Here is a 19,587-nt window from a genome sequence, read left to right as displayed (position 1 = left end):
TACCTTTTCTCTGTTTACCCAGATACAACGTTTCCACGATGTTTGGTTACTACAGAAAGCTGGCAATAATGCTGTGTCTTACGTGCATGTAACATACAGGGTGTGAGACTGCTTTGGTTCCACACACACACAGACACACAATGTTTTCAGTGGTGAGTGAGGCCCTTACTAAGTGCTTATTAATATTGTATGGTTAAATGGGAAATGTTAACATTTTTTCAATTGCCTTGGCAGCCGAATGAAATATTAAACAATAAGAGAGCTTTTGTTTTACCATAATACTAAGAAAGGGTAAACATGAAATTAATAATATCTGTTTTAAGGGGATGAAACATGTCTTTCCTGTCTCTAAAGCACGTGTACAACTGTCTTGCAAATGTGTGGTTTAGATGCATCTAAATATTAAATTACACAGTTAAAAAAAGTGTCCATTCCCATATTTGTATTATTTTATTCAATATGATTTTGACTTGACTGTTTTGATTTAAAACTTAATTATTTGTGAGTGTTATTACTGAATGAGCACGATCAACATAATCCTTGTGCATCTAGTCTTTGCCACTGCCCACTCTCTGCCATTAGCAGTTCCACAGAGACTCAGATTTACTCGCTGCTCACGCAATGCTGTTCCTATAGTGATGCACAGCCACAGCCAGCACACTGAGAGCCCCAGATGACAAGGCTTGTCAGATATAAAACAGTACAATTAATCTAGAGATGTATAATTGCATGTTTTTTCCCCCTTTAAAAATACTCGCCTAATAAAAGAATAACCATGTACTAAAATATTTTAAATAAATATCAGTTTTATTCAAAAATGATTCAGGGAAAAAGTATCACACAGTACAAACTAAGAGAATAACTCAATCTGAGTCACTCTGAGTTTTAATGATCCGTCTGGTTGGGCTTTCACTGAGGGTCCCAAAACTATGCAGCGGCCAGAGCTGTATAGGACAAAGGGTACAGAGAAACAATGGGTGAAAAATCTGACAAAATAGCAAAATAAAGGACTTCCAACCATTATGTGCAACACTTTATCTCACTTCTCGGACACATTTCCTAATGTGGCTTTTAATGATGTGTTTGACTACATCTTGTTATTTCATCAGCTGTCGTAATAGGGCCTCCAGTGGAGTGCCGCTGTCCAATCAGATGGACAGAAGGTTGGCTGACCTGTTTCCAGGGTCGTGCCTGCTATGACATACAGTGACATGACAACACAGCAGAATGGAAAGCTAGACAATATGTTGTCCAGGCTTTGGTCAATCAGACACACTTGCTTTGAACTTCCAACTGACTCATGTCTCTGAATTGTGCTTAAAAATGATTATTGAAATGGAGAAAAAAAAGGAGCTCAGGACCTAGCACTGTTAGAATCCATATAGTTCAATCAAAACTATTTTCTTGATTTTTAAAAAAAAAATACATGATGACATATACCCCTTTTCCACCTAAATTGTCACGTATGCAGAGTTTTTAAACACAGGAAAACTCACTAAAAATAGGCAATAGGCTCCTTTCCTATTGCCAGTACACCAGAGTTGTGTACACATCTCTGTAGGAGATGTGCGTGCCTTTCTGTGTGATAGTTTTTGGTTTTTAGATTTGCCTGAAAACAGGTAAATAAATATTAGAAAGCAGCATAGGGGCCAGTGAAAAATGTTGTGGTGGTTTCTTCTTATATATATCTTCTACTAATTCAGTCTGTCTTTCAAACTTGGTGCAGACTAATTTGGATCGAGCGCTGCTTGGGCAGTGGTGGTTGGTAATTTGTGGGGACCCGTCATTGCACCTAGGAAGTAAAAGGGCTAAAATAAGTGCATTCACCTGGGTGTTGTACATTCATTGAAGCCAATGGGAAGCAATAAATACCCATGACTACTACAGAGTCATTTGATGCTGGTGTGAACGCAGATACTAACCTTTCCCATTACACAACACAAATGTTAGTGGGTAGTGGGTTTATATGCTGTTTGAAAGGAGCTTTAGAACCCAGAGATTTAGGAAAACTATTTTTCTGATTTTCCAGAAGAACATTTTTCTTTTAAATACATGACAGTATACAGTGTACCTCCCTTATTACCTTTAAGCAAACACGCCCTCGGATGAGGGCATAGGGAATTGGGCCATAGTTCCTTGAGTCAGTGGAATTCCTAAGGTTATCTCCTTCTAGCCATACATGACCTTTTGGAACCTAAAAACATCACCACACACATGAAAAGAGGGCAAAAAATGATTAACATGTAGACCATTTAGCCAAACAACAAAGGAATCAAATAGAGAGCTCTTAAATTACAGCCCTACTTAACTTTAACATGGAAAAGTAAGTTGACTCATTATGTAGTAAGAATCTACCTTGACCCCACCCCCTACCCCCAACGAGTCCCCTCAGCCGTCCCTCCCTCCTCAGCCTATCTTAACGTCAACCTGGCTGTCCCTCTTTAACCCCGAACCGTCTTAGGAGAGGGGTCATGGGTAACAGGCAGGGTCGGGGGGGGATTTAGAAGAACTTCAAACGGGGTCATTAGGCTGTTGGCTGAGATCTGCTCCCCTCTTACCCAGGGAGGGCAAAGCAAGAGAGGGGCCTGAGATAGCTGGGCAGAGGGAGAGAGAGGGAAAGAGGGAGATAGAGAGGGCTAAGCTGCGGCTAGCAGCAGTGTCCAAGGGTCTCCACCGCGGTCCGACCTGCCAGTGGGGCGGTCATCCAAGCGGGGTCTAATTCACAGTGACACCAATTATGATTAATCTCATCACTTTAGGAGAGTAGGCTTGTCAAGGCCCTAATTAAGTGCGCTGTCCCCCCTATATGTGCAGACAGGATCAACAACACATTATATTGTCATAATGGGCATCACAATCCATGAGTCTATTTTTGTGTTGCCTAACTTTTTAACGGCAAAAGTCTTCTGGAGGAAAGAGAATAACATGAATAAAGAGGCAGAATATTGCCCACGATGAGGTGACGTCATGTCTTCGCCTGCTTGTATTCCTTGGTCCCATCACCCTGCTCTCCGATTGGAGTCTTCAGTCCTACTACAAGATGCTGCATTTCATTTCATATTCGATAATTGAGACAGATGATGTGACATAATCACGAGCCAGTGACATGTTGACCTAACACGAGGTAAACAACTCAGTGAATAACGACGACACAAATGAATATCATTAAAAGAGTCATCTGAGAACCATATGTCAGCATGCTGGATTCCCACCATTACACCTCATTAACATGGTAACATATGCTGGCTCCCAAGCACAGGAAAAAGAAACACCACCGTTTGTCATCTGCCAAACCAGAACCCCCTGTTTCTCCAAAGGAGCGTCTTTGTCGGCTCATCCTACAGGCGTAAAGGTTTGATTGTGAAATTTCAAGTCTGTCCACAATTTGGTGAAACCACTGCATGCACAAACTTCATTTCATACAAGGGAGCAAGCTTTTCATAGGATCCTGCCTGAGTAATACAAAAAGGGTGAGGACTTGAGTCACATGACTTGGACTCAAGTCAGACTCAAGCCACAAATTTGCTAACTTTAGACTTGACTTGACAAAATCAAAAAAACACTTGCAACCCCACTTGTATTTTAACACCAATGACTTGTGACTTCACTCGGACTTGAGCCTTTTCACTTGACGATACCTGATACCTTCCCCCAAGCCCAAAGATTAAAATGTATGTTATTTAAAAAGTGTGCCACAAGTCAGTTCATTTCCCGTCATTTCTTGAACCAACTTTAATGCTATTCATACCCAATTCCCCAGATAAACTTTGTCTGAATCCATCACAAATCATTCGTTTAAGCTGCAGGAGAGTCATGAAGACCTCAACTGCTGCTGTTTTTGAGCACCAGTTGCAGAAAACTTATTAGTTTTTGTATAAAATGTATCATTAATTTATTTATTTAACAGTGATCAATAAAAATGAATTGCAGTATCCAGAGCACGAGGGTTGAAATTACTGACAGGAACGCAATAGCTTCCAACTTTGTTCGACATTTCAGGGTGCTCAAAGACCAGGCTAATATTAACAAAGTTAGCGAGCTAATGCTTAACGAACTTTAGCTTAGTAGCAAAGTAACTTTTAAGCAAACTTGTTTTAACCATACACTATAAAAAAAAAAAAAAAGTGGCCAGAGATACCATGACATCACCCATTAGTTTGTGGACTCCAGTTTTGAAGCCTTGATTTCTGCATTCTGGCTATGGCCATCAAGTGGTCATGTTTGGGCAGGAGGCTGGTGCTGTGGTGGTGCGAGGGGTGGATCTGACTGTAAAGCCTAACAATGTGATGTAAACAGGTGAGTTATAGAAAAAATCACCTCTTGTATAGTTGTTATCAATGTTGATATCAGTTATAGGGACTAAAATTGTTTATTGTACCAGGCTGCAAACATGTTTATTTCTGTTGTTAAGTTGGGTATTTTAACACAGGGGTCTGTGAGGACTGACAAAGAGCCACGGTTTTGGCACCTCCGTGTTGGCTTCATTTTTCAGCCCTAGGGAATACCGCTTGGTTTTAACAAAGGAAAACAAATTTCAAAACACATTCATGATTTCTGCAAATTTACTATCACTCTGTTTTTAAAATGGCCTTACATTTGGCAAAGCACAATACGACTTGTTTAAAACTCAAAACTCAAAGTTTAGGACTTGGGAGTGCAAGAACTTGAGATTTATTTGTAACTTGCAAAATAATGACTTTGTCCTACCTCTGGTAACAAAAGGTCAATCAATCTTATTGACAAGAGCTAAAGTGTGCACTTTGACCCCCTTTAACACACCTCGTTAAGAAACCCAAGCCCGAATACAGACGAAAGTGCTTTAAGGAGTGTTTCAGAAAAGTGAGAAAGTGAAGAGATCTGAAACTTGACCTCCTGTACTTTGGCCAGCACAAGGATAAAAGCTTATGCATATCACCTTGCAAGTTGCAGGTGTGCGAACAAGAGAAAAAAAAAAAGTAAGTCAGAGGCAAAGCCCTGAATTAAAACTAGGTTGATGCAAAGCAGCAGCGCAATCAGATAAAGCACCATTCTTGACTCTGCTTTTTTAAAGACAACTGCTGTTTTCAGCACCTGTAAATAGCCACAAAGCCATGAGCATCACTTGAGGTTTTGCATGCACATAAAGGTTGTGTTTGAGAAGCCTTTCTGTAGGTGTTGAAAGATCCAATGTGTTATAGCACATAAACACTATCAACATGTGATTTTGACAGTGAAACAGATAAAACTGTCATCAACAGATGTTTCCAACTGCAAAGACTTCCAAAGAACCAGGTAGCCAACACAGAGGTGTAGTGTTTAGATGTGGAGCCTGTCGGCAGCTCTGGCATGATGGACGGCAGAGATTGCACCCGTTTGCGGTTGCAGGCTGGGTCGACGTGAGGCATTGTGTACCTGTCAGAGATGTGTCGAGCAGCACTGAAACTGGAGCTCTCCTCGCCATGGAGGTGTGTTGTTTAACAGCCACACCATTACAGTGCTCATTACGTTTACATGATTGAGGTGGTGAATTATGTTCAGCTTAAATACATACAGGCTTACAGAGTTCATCTTTCAGCATATTACTCTGTCTATCTTTACGGCAAAGAACAGAACATATGAGGACATTTTATCTCTCCCTCTGTCACCCTCTCTCTGCCTCTCTTTGCTATAATATTAGGGATCAAGTGTCATTGTTTTGACACAATAGCTCAGACACAGAAATGATTCCTAAAAGGTGACAGGGCAATTAGTCTGCTGTTGGATCTCTGAGGGTGGAGAGGACGTGCCTGCCTGTCAGAACATAAAAGGAGGTGATGACAGGGTCTAACACCGGCTTCCAAAATTCAGCTTTACAGGTCTACCCATAATGCCTAACACCATCCTAACAGTCACACACAAATACATACATCCTCAGGAGATAAAACTCCCTGAGGGAGCTCAAACATTTACGTTAACAGCGGGTATTTTCTCAGTTACCTCCGATGCTGACACATGAAGTCGCTCGTGGGAGTTAAAATTAACATGGGAAATAATATTAGGCTGCATGATATGAAAAAACGCTTAGTGCCAATCAGTTTGGGGATACAAGCGCGGTGGTTATTTCTGGCTTCTCTCCTGCTTTGTTGGTGAAGCTGACAATTGTAACGGTTTAAAGCAGCAAAGTATTACAAATGCACATGCAAGATTTCCTGTATTTTTCAAGATCTACACAACAAAAACCAACACACAAGCTCACCAGTTTATACTTGTAAATGCAGTCTCAAAGGAGGGAACTGTCCCACTCAGAAAACCAAAAAAAAATCATAAATGCTCTCAGTATTTTGTTCTTTTCTGTCTCTCTATTCCTGCTGCATAATGAGCCCAACTCCTGTTTTCCACCGCGTACCAAAGAAAATCCAGGTAGATGTTTTATACTAGTGTTAAAGTTCCAAATATCACATCCAGTCTGCATTATTTTACTGCACAAAAGACAATATTTGATTTCATGTAATTTGATCAAATAACATGAACAGAATTAACATGTAGGATTGTAACCATTTGAAATATTGAGACATCAAATACAATGCCACATTTGACGGAATCAAAACATTTTCAGATTTAGCAGTTTTACATTTTCAAAAATGAGTAGTAGTCCAGCAGCTGACTTGACATTGGTGACATACAATACATGAGCACTGTGTTGCTAAACAGATTTATTTTCGAATCAATTATTTTTTTAAATTAATCTGCAACAATTTTGACAATCGTCTAATAGTGCCGATAGTTTTATCAGGAAAATCATTTCAAATATCCAAGGTTTTTCAGCTTTTAAAATGTAAGGATTTCCTGTTTTCTTTGTTTTATATTACTGACTAAAAAAAACAGATGTGCATTTCTGACTTTGTGTTTGACATGTAAAAGTCTAAATGATTAATCAGTGACTCAAAACAAAACCCAAACAACAAAAACCCCAAACAGATTAACTGATGATAAAAAAAGAGTTGTTAATTGCAACCATTCTTAACAAAACCAAACTGTTTGATTCATCACATTCGTTTACTGAATGAAAGCTATTTTTTTAAACCTCAATTTTGAATGAATGCTTTGAACATTTACAAAGTGGCCTGAAACACTAAGTTGCACCAAGATATTGTCATCTATTGATTGGTTTAGGTAGCTGCAAGATAGAAATGAACGAAAGTAAAGGAGCACCCAAAATTACTGGAAGTCATTAGGCTTTATCCTGAACTTGATGCACAAGCCAAAAATACAGTCACTGTCTACCTAGTGGCAAATTTAGAAAAGACTCAAACTGAAACATCTGTCACTACATACTGAGATCACGAATCAAAACGGAATGTCACCTATTACAAAGTTCAGTCCTCTGTATGTGGGGGTGAAGCTAGAAGAAGAGGAAACCTTTTTATTTCCTATTTCATTTGTTGAATGACACTTACAGACTTGGCCTTATGCTATGTTTCGCTGAACTCATTCAGGCTGCCCATAGTCTATGAAAACCACAATAAATTCAAAACATGCAACATGCAATGCAACCTTTGTTTTGCGGACGTATGCGCGCGTGCGCGCACACACACACACACACACACACACACACACACACACACACACACACACACACACACACACCCACACACACACACACACACACACACACACACACACACACACACACACACACACACACACACCTCCGCCCACCCATCAGTCTGTCCATTCGGCTGGCACTAACTCTAACAGGCTTCAGAGAGATTGCAGGCCTGAGCTGTGGGCGTTGGGGAGAGTAGTAATAGAAAAGCAATGACAGTGGTTTCAGCAGCAGAACCCCTGCTCACTCTCTGGTTTTATCACTGTTCTGAGGAAATATAGGTGTTGTCAAAAGCTGATATTTTGACCAATGACACAAAATGGATGTGTGCGGACGAAAATGTAAACAACTATGATAGCCTATAGACTGTGGTACACACACAAAGAAAACCAAAGACAAACTGAGAGACAGTTTTGCATTATGCATAGAGATTCTGTTTTTCATTTAAGGGTGAAACAAACTATGAAGTATTTTGGTGTAAACACATTCTTCACTCGTTCTCTCTTTTACTTTATCTTTTTAACCTTTTCTCTTCCAAAGAGACTCTAAAATTGCTGCCAGTAGCTTTTCCTGGTAAAGCAGGTAAGGATGTACAAGAAAAGAAGTTAGAAAAGATGACAACTTCAACCAATATGGGCTTGTATGTATGTAAACATACTCACATATGTGTGGGATTTGAACAGGTCTGATGGGGAACTTGTGCAGACTTTGTCACCCTCCAGTCCAATTACCCGTTTACAAATGTTCATATTTGGGTCAGACGGACTCTTCGCAATAACGATATCACCCCTGCAAGAAAAACATGAACACATCACTTAATCTGTAAAACCTCAGGGTGCAATAATTCACAGAAAATGCCAAATGCCTTGTTTTATCTATGGTATATGTAGGAAACTGCTGCCATCTTTTCATGTGAAAAAAAGGCAAAAAAAAGGCTCAATTGGGGGAAAAAAGGCCTAAAAAGGAAGTCATTCAACATTCAACATTGCTGCTGTGTCGTTCTTTTGCCTACTGCATCTACTGACTGGAACCCACTTTTGTATTTTGCAAAGCTGACGACTCATCCTTTCCGAGAAGACAATATCATGGTTGACAATAGTGGGCTCCATGGATGGACCAGAACACTGAAGCAAAACAACAAAAGGACAAAACATAATTATTTCTCGAGCATTAATGCATTAACATTATTTGATTAATAATAACACTACTAGTACTACTACTACTACTACTACTACTACTACTACTACTACTACTACTACTACTACTAATAATAATAATAATAATAATAATAATAATAATAATAATATGGTTTGATTCTGAAATTTATTTTGAACATGTAAAAAGAAAATAGGGCATTGGTTATACAAATAAGCAGGCAAACAAAAAAGGATTTTTTTACAGACAAAGAAAAATGTAAAGCATAAAGATATTGTCAACACATGATGACTTAGTGTACATATTCAAAAAGGAGTGAGAAGGAGTACAAACTTATTTAATTACACCCCTTCTCCTTAAGTCATTGAATTTTATTTAACTAGCGTCCTTTAATTTTAAGCTATAGTCTAATTAAAAAAACATATATGCTTACATCGACATACCCAGTATCAAATATCGCCAATTTTACATTTTTATTTACAGAAAAAAGAGGAAGATATAGTAGAAAAAAATTAAGTAACCAAATAAACTGATAATACAACTACTACTACTACTACTAATAATAATAATAATAATAATAATAATAATAAGTAGTAGTAAAGTAATTGTTGTTGTTGTTGTTCATATTATCATCATCATAATCATATAATCATCATTATCATCAACATCATTATTATTATTAGTATAAAAATAATAATGTATTTATTTAATTTATATATTAAATAGTAATAATTCTGTTATCTTAATAATACAAACCACCACAAATTCTCCAATGTATTCAAAGGCACAATGTGCAATGCAGCCATACTGGACTGTGTAGCCCACAAACCCCAGGGTCTTTCCCAGCACTCTGCGGAACATCTCCACCTGCAACACAAAATGCAACCATAGGTTACGGCACATTGTCAGCGTCCATCCTTACCATGCACTATACATACAGTGGTGAGGAAAGGATTCAGTGTTTGATCCATTTATGGTAGGCTTATGTCTTTTACAGGATTTCTAAAAACAAAAGCTGTTTGGGGTTTAATTTCTAAAGGTGTGGACAAGGTTGTCACAGTTGGCCTACTGCTAAGATGGCACATTCCCTGGTGTTTCATTCTCAGAGGCTGAGCGGCCAGTTCACACCAGAAAACTGCCCTAACCTTTGATCCTGCGTAGGATGGACCAATCAACACCTTGAGCTCAGGTGACGGACAAACACAGAGGCTGTGACACATCCAGCCAAGCAGCTCTGCAGCGTCTGCAGCCAGTCCCTGACATTACGCTGCCTCCACTACCACCACAATCATTAGAGCGGTTATCAACTTCTGTCAGCACCATAGAAACACAAAGACACCCTCCACCTGCCCTGCAAACACTCTGTCACACAAACACACATGAGGACTACCTGTGTGTCTAAGCAAACAGCCCAACCACACTCAGGTTATTGACTTTTACTCAAGCTGCAACCTGTTGGATGGGCTGAAGAAAGTAAGTCATCTTTACACACTGTCGTGCACTGTGTGTACGCAGGCACACCTGCAAACACACACACACACACAAATATGCAAACAGACTGACATTGCATGCTTTTGAAAAGAATAGCTGGCATAGAGGTTAGTCTACACTTCAAACATTTTTAGCTCAGGCTGCTGTACTGTCAGTCCACCACAGGGTAAAGAAATCTTTTTCTCCGTCTCCCTTATTCCTTCTGTCTCCTTCCCTCTTTCTCTCTCCATGTCTTCTCTCCCTCCCAGGGTATTATTAACAAAAGCAAGTAGAGCGGAAACCAAAGCCCCAAATCCTCAGAGCTCTGGGAATGACTTCCCAAAGATGGACACGGATTAGACCCCCAATTTCTCCCTTGCCCCACCACCTCTGCCCCCCCTTTCTCCCCAGGTCCCCAACAGACCGGGTGTCAGGTGGCTCTCCCAGCCCTGCCAAAGGTGTTACCCCTAATCCCATTACCCCCCTGTGCTCCTCTCACACACACATACAAACACACACACAGAGCTCTCTTATTCATGCCAACTATATTCCACCTATTCAACCTTCTATCTATTCTTTCATCCCAAGCATGGTTTGTCTCTTTGGCCCATTCGCCATCCTCTCTGATCCAAAAAAGACCAACTTTCACCTCCCTGTGTGCCATTTCTCCGCTCTTCCCCCTGTTCGCTGATCACCCCTGGCAACTCTCTGCTTTTTGCCGCCACTGTGAATAACAGCACCGGAGCAGGTGAAGGGGGACACATATACGCTCAGCACAGGGCCCAAATGAGGTGCCCCCTTCCCAGTCACATTCTGCTCTGGTCTCTTGTTCTGTTCCACAGGAATTATAAACTGCGTCCTCCCACAGCTGGTACAACGACACCTCTGGCCCTGTAATTCCTCTGTTGGGAAGCAAGTGGTCTAAAGGTTAATGTGAATCTCAGGTCTGCACGAAGGTGACATGCTCAGCTCTATTCGTCTTGCCCTGGGCTTCCTCCACCAGCATCTCTGTCATCGTGGTACTGTAATGCACTCTCAGACATGATCTCACATGTGCTCTTCCTTCTGCTAGGCTGGGGATCAGGAATCTTTTGCTAGCACTCATTCGCAAAGCACAGTGGATAGCCTCCCTAACAGCTGCCCTCATATCTCTGTTTCAGCTCCCCCCTCCATTCCAGCCTGCATTCATCATAGGTAGGGATTAAGGGACTTTGCATAACAAGATCACACGGCCAGTGACTGATATCAAGAGAGTCCATATGCAGCCGCCTGGTTTTCTGAGGCACCCTCTGTCATTGATAGTGTGTGCCTGTGTGTGTGCGCATGTGGTGTGACTGTGGTGTGACTGTGCACACACAAAAGCATTACCTATGTGTTTCATAGGAAGTGTATATATGAGCTGCAGTGCCTCCTTTGGGATTTAGAATGAGGTGGACATCCACAGAGATCTCTGATTGGATCTCTATTACCTCGAACTCCCCCGAGCAAAGAGTCAGGCAAATCACACAATCTCTTGCCCATAATACCCGTGTGTGTGTGTGTGTGTGTGTGTGTGTGTGTGTGTGTGTGTGTGTGTGTGTGTGTTTGGGAGCACCACCATTAATTGAATGCTGTATTACAGCTGTAAATTAACACAAAGTCTCTCTGTTAATCCAGGATTACACGCCAAACATGTTCATGGGAAAACAAAGAAAGTCAGTGCAGCCCACTCTGCAGAACCATCTGTGGCCAGCGGCCCCCTGCAGTCACAGCGCAGCGCTACAGTGGGGAAAAGAGGGGGATCCCGAATGAATAGCTCTGGATGGGAACACCTTATTGTGTGTTAAACTTTGTGATCCTCTTACTGAGGAAACCCTGTTCACTCAGGCCAGAGCAATCAAAAGAACTTTTTTTTTTTTTTTTTTACAAGAGTATTCATTTTTTTCACCTAATTTATTTATTTTTTAGTGTTTTTGCAACACTGATACTATGCCTCCCATTATGTCCAGGATTTTTGAACAGGTATCAGTGTGTACGTAAGTCTATGTATTGGTCCAATACCGTGTAATTTATTAATAAACTGTCTCAAACTGTCTTCAGATAACTGGCTAATTTGTATGTTTCATATGACATACTAATTACAGGGATCCCATGGTCATGGAAAGATCATGGAGTCTAAATCTTATTTCCCAGGCCTATAAAAGATGGCATAAGTAAAATCCTTAAATGTTTTGGGGTTAAAAAAAATGATGGAATTTTCTTGTGTTTACTGGAATAATTTTTTACATGAATCTTCCATCGATAACTGCAAATAATGCAAATGCCACAGTGGCAGATTTTCTGTAGCTGTTGATTTAATGTGGATTTAACATGCATCAACACAAGGTGTTTTATTTACTATTTACAATAATTACAATACAATAATTAAATTAATTAATTATGGTCATGGAAGTTTTATTATGTGTCCTTGAAAAGTCATGGACATATTTATAAATGTTTGCCATGAAAATGTGTCAGAAACCTGATAATAACTATAAGCACAAAGTGAAGCAGTTGTGGGGAATGTTATCTGTGTGTCCTCCAAGCTGTCAAAAGCATTTTAAGTGAACAATTTGAGACACTGCAAAACTAAAATGTGAGCAAGGTGTATTTCGGTCATCAGTATTGACATGAATGAAGAGCCTTCCTGAACATCACTATGACAGACACATCTAGGAGAAAATGGAAACAGACCCTCAAAAGTTGATAAGCTTTGGGCAAGTTGTTATTGCTCTTTCACATCATCAAATCTGGAGGATGAAAACAATGAAACGACCTTGGCAATATTCTAATGTTCAAGTAAACTGTCATATAATTGAGACTTGTGGTATCTATATGCATCACAAATGACATTTTTAAAGTTGGTGATTTAAAGATAATGATATTAGTGTAGTCAAAAATATTGATTGTCAATACATATTAATTCTGAATACCTGAAATGGTTTCAATGCTCATTTTCCACAGTTTCAATACACAGATACCAGCTGCACTTTCTCTTGCTGTTAATGTTTATTAAAGTAATTTTGCTGTTCTCTGCTACAAACCAATGAATGAAAAGTCATCACTGTCATATAACAGCCTTGTTATATTTATCTTTATATATATATATATATACACTTAATTTGCCCTCAATATTTTCCTGTGGTATCTAAAATGTAACCAAATATCTTTTTTTTTCAAGGTTACAATGCTAAAAGATAGCATTGATAATGTCATAAATATTTTTATAAAAATACATTTGTATATAAAAATAACTTTCTAACATTAGGGCCTGTTGGCTTTGGAACAACCTGGCTGAGGCTTACACAATCAACCATTTCTTTTTAATCATGTCTCAAAATCAGTCTTTACAGTTTTCCTTTATGTTACAGACCTACTTTTATGTGATGTTGTATTTTTTATTTACATTTACTTATTTTACTTATCTTTTTTAATGGTTAATTGTATTCATTTATGTTGAAATTTTGTGTCTTACATTCTGCATTTGTTGTCCTCTTGTTTTAACTTCATCTTAACTCTACCTTAATTTTGTCTCACTTGCATTTTGGTTGGACTATTTAGGTCTGATGCTTAATTGTCCTCTGAGTATCCTGTTTTTGTTTTTGTTTTGCTTGTCAAGGCACTTGGTAAACTATTTTAGGGGTGCTATATAAATAAAGTTATAATTATTATTTTTAAAAAAGTTGCGCAGCCACTTCCATTGCATTTTGCTATGTATCACCAAACTATTTTAGTGGAAATTTAGCTAATGTATTGATGGTGCAGTCAATAACAGCATCTAAAAATTAATATCTAAATAAATAGACATTATTAAAGCCATTAGGAAATATTCAAAAGGGATTTGCTGCTACTGGTCTCAAGAGACTTGAACCAGCCACTGGCTGAGTAGTGTTAATTGATAAACATGGCCAGTCTATTAGAACCACAAAGAGAATCACAATCCAAACAGCACATAAGGGCCTTGCAGTGGACTCCTTACACAACTAAATTAGGAAAACATGGGCTGAGAGAGAGCTGGGCAACAGGGGGGCTAAGAGGCTTACAAGTCCCTTGTCAGATATTCTTTTTCTCCCTCAGGATCCCAGATGGAAGGGAGTCTGGATGAGCAGGCAGCACCAGAGAGGGGACGAATCCCACCTCTGATGTCTTCCTCTGGGCAGCAGAAGGCAGAGGAGGGTGGGGCTCTAGTCTTGTTGAGTTGAGCTTGATTTGATCTTAATGTGATCTATAAAAAGGAGGAGGTTTGGCAACCAGGGGGGTCCGTTTCAACTATCAGTCCAATCAGAGATAATCCTGCTGATTTAGACACAGACACCTGGCTGGATGAAGAGTGACAGATGTAAAAGTCCCAGTCACAGAGCACAATGTCTCGCCCCCATCTCTTCTCAGTCTGCCCTCTATCAGAGGCTTAATTGAAGAAACTGATCTCCATATTGCTCTTTTCACTGTTGCTAACAGCAACATAGCTGTGAAACAGCTGAGCGAGGTTACTATTTGAGGAGCTGAGGGTTTAAACCTACAATCAATGGGTCAGCCAGAACAAATAATAGCCAAGTGATATGAATACAACTGCTATGAATTGAAAGGAAGTGTGGGTTGACGGAGTCCCCAGCCAATTACATAGAAAGGAAAAATCAGCCTCTAAGCCTTATTGTATTGACCATAAGCAAATGCGTGGTGCCTGCCTGGTGCGGAGAGAATTGAGAGATCTTATCTGCTGTTGTATCAGATTCACAAAGGAGTTTGTGTTTTGCACTCACCAGCTCAAGACAAAGCCCAATGTATTTTAACACTAGCTACTGACAGACACATCAAGCTGAAAGCAAGTCTATGATTTTTAAGAATGTGATTTCCTTTCATTCTAAATCTAAAAAAAAACATATTTTATATTATTTTTCATTGTCTATTTTTCTATCCTTTAAGTCACGCTAAATACGGCTTGCTGTCTTCCATGTGATATCAGTAAATCAAAATATGGGATGCTGAACAAATGGAAAAAAAAAAAAATTGGAAAAAGTCCAACCATTAGACCAGTGGTTCCCAATTGGTGGGTCTGGTCCAAAAGTTATTCCTGGGTCCATACTGAATGGACCAAAAAGTGACCCTTGAATGTGTCAAGTTTGTTAAAAAAAATAAATAAAAATAAAATAAAAATAACTTTATTTTGAAGTGCCGTCTTGGTTTATGCTTGCAAATATGCATTATGTCTTTGGGCTGTGTCAACATGTTGTTTATGCTTTGTGAAATAAAATTGAAAATGTTGATGTTTTGTTGTCAATATAAATGTACCTTGAACTAATGACTTAGGAGAAATCTGGACCCATGGCAAGACCAGTTAGGAACCACTGCCTCAGACAAAATTAGCTGTGTGTAAAACCCATCCTATGCTTATTGTACTTGTGCCCTTAGACTATTACTTTACTTTCAACGCTAACAAAACAAATATGGTGCATGTTGATGATAATCTTACATCCCCCAGACACAAGACGTGTACTGCGTCTCGTGGTTCCACACTGATGGCAGAATTACACTGAAGAAACCAAAACAATTGGACCAGGAAAGGTCTGACATGTTATGACTGCTGCCATTATATAGCTCAATCAGATACAGGGACAGATAAAACTGACAAAAACACTGCAGAAAAACATGCACAGATGTCACATTGAAGAAAAAGTGGAAAAATTGTGGTATTTTTGTACAATTAAGCTGCTGTGTTTACACTGCCACACACTGAATTGTGCTGCAGAGCCCAACAGTTAAATTATGATTTAAGAAAATCAGAAATTAGGTGCACTGTGTAGACGTTCTGGAGAAAGTTTTCACAGCAATGTATAGTAACTAAATCCTGCATGTTGCAGTGCTGAGGCAGTCTCTCCTCCTTCTGAGATGCAGGTCAGTCAGCGCATCTTATTTGTCTCATATAGGCTTTCCACAATGCCCAGTGTTGTCAGTCATGATATATTCCCTTGGTCTCCTGTCAGCACAAATAAATCTCAGCAGTGCTGTCAAAACAGCAGGGCTGCCTCTGCTGAGAGCATTTGTAAAGTGAGCAGTTGGGCTATTGCCTCCTCTGGAGCCTTACAGTATCCTGTGATGTTGTGCTGCCTCTGGCCTCCATCCGCCACAAAATGCTTTTTTACAGCTGTCTTAAGGATTACACGGATCACTCATTAGTGAGCCAGTGGTTATAGTGGATATTATACAGTACAAAAGAAACTGACCCCTCCTTTGCCAGCCGTCTGCCTGATCTGACAGAACATTCACAGTTCTTGAAATATGTGACAGAGGTCTCCATCAGCCTTTCCAATAGTGTATATTATGACTTGTGAAAAAGCAGACGTGTTAGTAATAATTTTATCTGTTCTATTCAAGTGTCCCATAATAGAGTAAAAGTGAACCTGTAACCAAAGCAGCTTAGTGGAATATATCCAGCATTCATTTTATCTTTTACCTGTTCTTTTCCAACTGTGACACGTCAAAATGTCTCCCTTGTAAGTTATGTCTACTAGCTGCAGAGCAGAGAGCTGCATCATGAGTTCCACATTTTAGTGCTAAACTTCCATTACAAACTCATGTGTATTCAAAGTGTTTAAATTCTTGTTAGAGACGCAGGCCTACAGAAGCATGAGCACAATGTGCTCAATTATTTTAAATAGATTCTACTGTTGCTGTGGTTAATTTGTTTGTTATGTTAAATAGGCTCAAATTTGACGAATGCCAATTTGTTATTTTAAATAATATTGACTATATATTCTATGGACCACTCTGAGTCAAAATCTATACCAAACAGTACATTAAATGCAATCCTGAACTAAATTGTTCCGAATGTGATATTATGAGCTGTCACAGAAGCTTAACACCCACCCTCTGGTCTCCCTCTTTCCCAGGTTAACACAGATAGCTCTGTCAGCACTGTTGCTGCTGTTAGAAGTGTTTGCACAGTTAGCACTGCTAGCTGCTGGCTCAGCTACCTCCATGTTGAGAGCTGCATGCAGAAAAACCTATCTCAGACTCATAGATACTCTCTGAATGTACAGCCTCTTAAAACACTCAAAAAAATAATGGTAAAATCTACAATATCATTGTTGTGTGTTTGAGATTGAAAACTGCTCAATTGATGGAACAGACGAGTCACATATATTTTCCCCTCTTTTACCACTCAAAGAGGACTATAAATGTATCTAAAATGCTCCATTATACTACTACGTTGCAGGAAAACTTACCAATAATATGAATGTATTTCAGATTGAAAAGGATGATGCCAACAAATCATCATCAGGTTACACTCCACCAAATTGTTGTAGAGCAGACATGGAATGGTCTGGGTTTGGCGTTATCAACTTAGAGTCTTGCACTCATTTCTCTGTGATCATGTGCCATTCAGAAGATGCTGGTACTCAACAAGTCTATCCACAGCTATCCTTGAGCTGCAGTATCTTCCTCACCTTTAACTGAGTGTGATTGGGGAACCAACAGCACTCGACACTGACATTCACTGTCAACTTACAATGACCACAAACAAACATGGATAGCAACTGGCATAGAGCTGCCAACATGTTCACAGGCACATCAAGCTGCTTTGTATTATGATGCACTTGGACAAATGCAATCGATGATCTATTTATTACACTATACATTAAGTTTAGAAAGTTAGTAGACTGACAGATTAATTTATCCTGTTTTTACAAAGGCCACATCTCAACAGAGAATAGAATAAAATAGAACAGATTAGAGATTGGGGTAGCTGTGGTTCAGCAGATAGAGCGGCTTGTCCACTAATGAGAAAGTTGGTGGTTCGATGGCCAGCTCCTGCAGTGAACATGTAAAAGTATCCTAGAGCAAGATACTGAATCCAAAATTGTGTGAATGGTTAAAAAACTGAGCAGCGGATGGCACCTCGTATGGCAGCTTTGTCCACCAGTGTGTGAATGTGACGTGTCGTGTGAAAGTGTTGAGTGATCCAACGACTCGAGCAGCGCTATGCAACTGCAGGACCATTTATTATTAGAGATGTGATACATGATCAACGCAGCTATTTGTCTCTTATATTGATACACTAGAGCTAACATCACAGTTCTATTTGCCATTTATCAAAAATACACTAGCACCAAGGATTTCTGTTCTTTCTTAACATTTTGAATTTGCACATCCGCACACTCAAATCCACGCAAAAATCAGGTTAACCATGCAAGCTTTCAGACAGAGACTTTCTTCAAGGCATAACAGGTAACAAGTGGAATCAGCAGAATAAGGAGTTGGGAGAAAATCACTTAATTAGACTTAATGCAGAACACCTGTGTCAGTCACTGAGCCTTGAGTAGCAAGGCTTGTAGGGGATTGTAGTCTTGGGAAAGTGACTACAAAATGAACACAGTGACTGACACAGGTGTTCTGCATTAGGGCTAATCGAGTGATTTTCTCCCAGATCCTTATACTGCTGATTCCACATGTTACCTGTTATGCCTTGAAGAAGGTCTCTGACGAAAGCTTGCATAGTCAACGTGATTTTTACACGGATTTGATTGTGCGGATGTGCTTTTTTCCACTGTTGATAACGATTCAGCTCCTGCACCTCAGTCTAAGTACAAATACCGGGTGAGCGGTGTTTTTTCAAGATTTGAAAATTCTGAATTCAAAAAATGCTTTACTGTCGTGATTACCTTTTTGTACATCTGTAAATAATAAATGCAAACTCCATCTAAAATAATCCACTTTATGGTAGTTATGGCTGCTTTACATACAGGTGTGAGTAGTGTTACTCATTTACATGTTGCTGTGAGTGCTTAAATAGTTTTTGTGCTCCTTATCATAAACAGTTTCAGTCAAAGAATTCAGCCAAATTTAAGGCTATCTATTATGCAGTGAAGCAATTTAGTGTACGACTGATTCCTAGTTATTGACCATAATGTCCCCATGCACATGTGTACGCTATGTTCTCCTTATTTAAATCTACGGTAAGGATGGCACCCTCGCCCCAAGAATAGAAAACAATATTGTAGATTTTACAGATTGACTTTGATTGTAAAGGAAGGGGTGAATTTGTCAAACACATTTCGGTTTCTGCAATGTTATGCAATGAACCAACAAGGTCGTCGCGGAACAAAGCTAGCCGTTAGGTGACTTTTTCAGACACGGACTAGCTGCTGATAACTGCCAAGAACACACAAACTGATATTAATGTAAAAAAAAAAGATAAAAATATGACTACAGACTTTAGCTTTACTCACCAACAGTCTCACTGCTCCGACCATGCATTCACCATAACAAAATGAAATTCACTTTGACAGCTTCCACACGCGGCACCGTAACGTTCGCTGCCCTCATTGGTCGAGCTCCAACAAAGTCTTCTGTGATTGGACGACACGCTCCAAAACATTAAC

At 39.5% G+C, this 19,587-nt stretch overlaps 2 protein-coding genes across 2 annotated transcripts in view; one reads left to right on the top strand and one right to left on the bottom strand.

The window, feature by feature from the left end:
• Positions 1 to 786: 786 nt before the first annotated feature.
• immp1l (inner mitochondrial membrane peptidase subunit 1) lies at positions 787 to 19,566 on the bottom strand. The gene is made up of 6 exons (XM_042504186.2): positions 19,435 to 19,566; positions 9,476 to 9,586; positions 8,600 to 8,688; positions 8,227 to 8,353; positions 2,084 to 2,194; positions 787 to 944 (listed from the first exon to the last, which is right to left on the bottom strand). The coding sequence occupies exons 1-6, from the start codon at positions 19,456 to 19,458 to the stop codon at positions 864 to 866; spliced, it is 543 nt and encodes a 180-aa protein (XP_042360120.1). The 5' UTR covers positions 19,459 to 19,566; the 3' UTR covers positions 787 to 863.
• Positions 18,617 to 19,587, top strand: part of elp4 (elongator acetyltransferase complex subunit 4) — a 62,985-nt gene continuing 62,014 nt past the window's right edge. The window contains exon 1 of the mRNA XM_088078846.1: positions 18,617 to 18,802. The gene's annotated coding sequence lies outside the window, so the exon portion shown is untranslated. The remainder of the gene's footprint in view (positions 18,803 to 19,587) is intronic.

The sequence above is a fragment of the Plectropomus leopardus genome, chromosome 1 (genome assembly GCF_026936395.1).
Source record: "Plectropomus leopardus strain MGB_pleo_1.0 chromosome 1, ASM2693639v1, whole genome shotgun sequence".
Taxonomy (NCBI): Eukaryota; Metazoa; Chordata; class Actinopteri; order Perciformes; family Serranidae; genus Plectropomus; species Plectropomus leopardus.
Note: the sequence above shows the minus strand (reverse complement) of the source record. Positions and strands in the feature narration are given on the sequence as shown.

Bases quoted from the DNA above. Each gene is read 5' to 3' on its own strand.
- immp1l (XM_042504186.2), bottom strand. From the start codon at position 19,458: ATGGTCGGAGCAGTGAGACTGTTG. The intron at 8,354-8,599 runs GTGGGTTCCAGT...TTTTTCTTGCAG, and splicing joins CAGCTTTGCAAAATACAAAA to GGGTGATATCGTTATTGCGA. The intron at 2,195-8,226 runs GTGAGTATGTTT...TGATGTTTTTAG, and splicing joins TGTTCAAATCCCACACATAT to GTTCCAAAAGGTCATGTATG.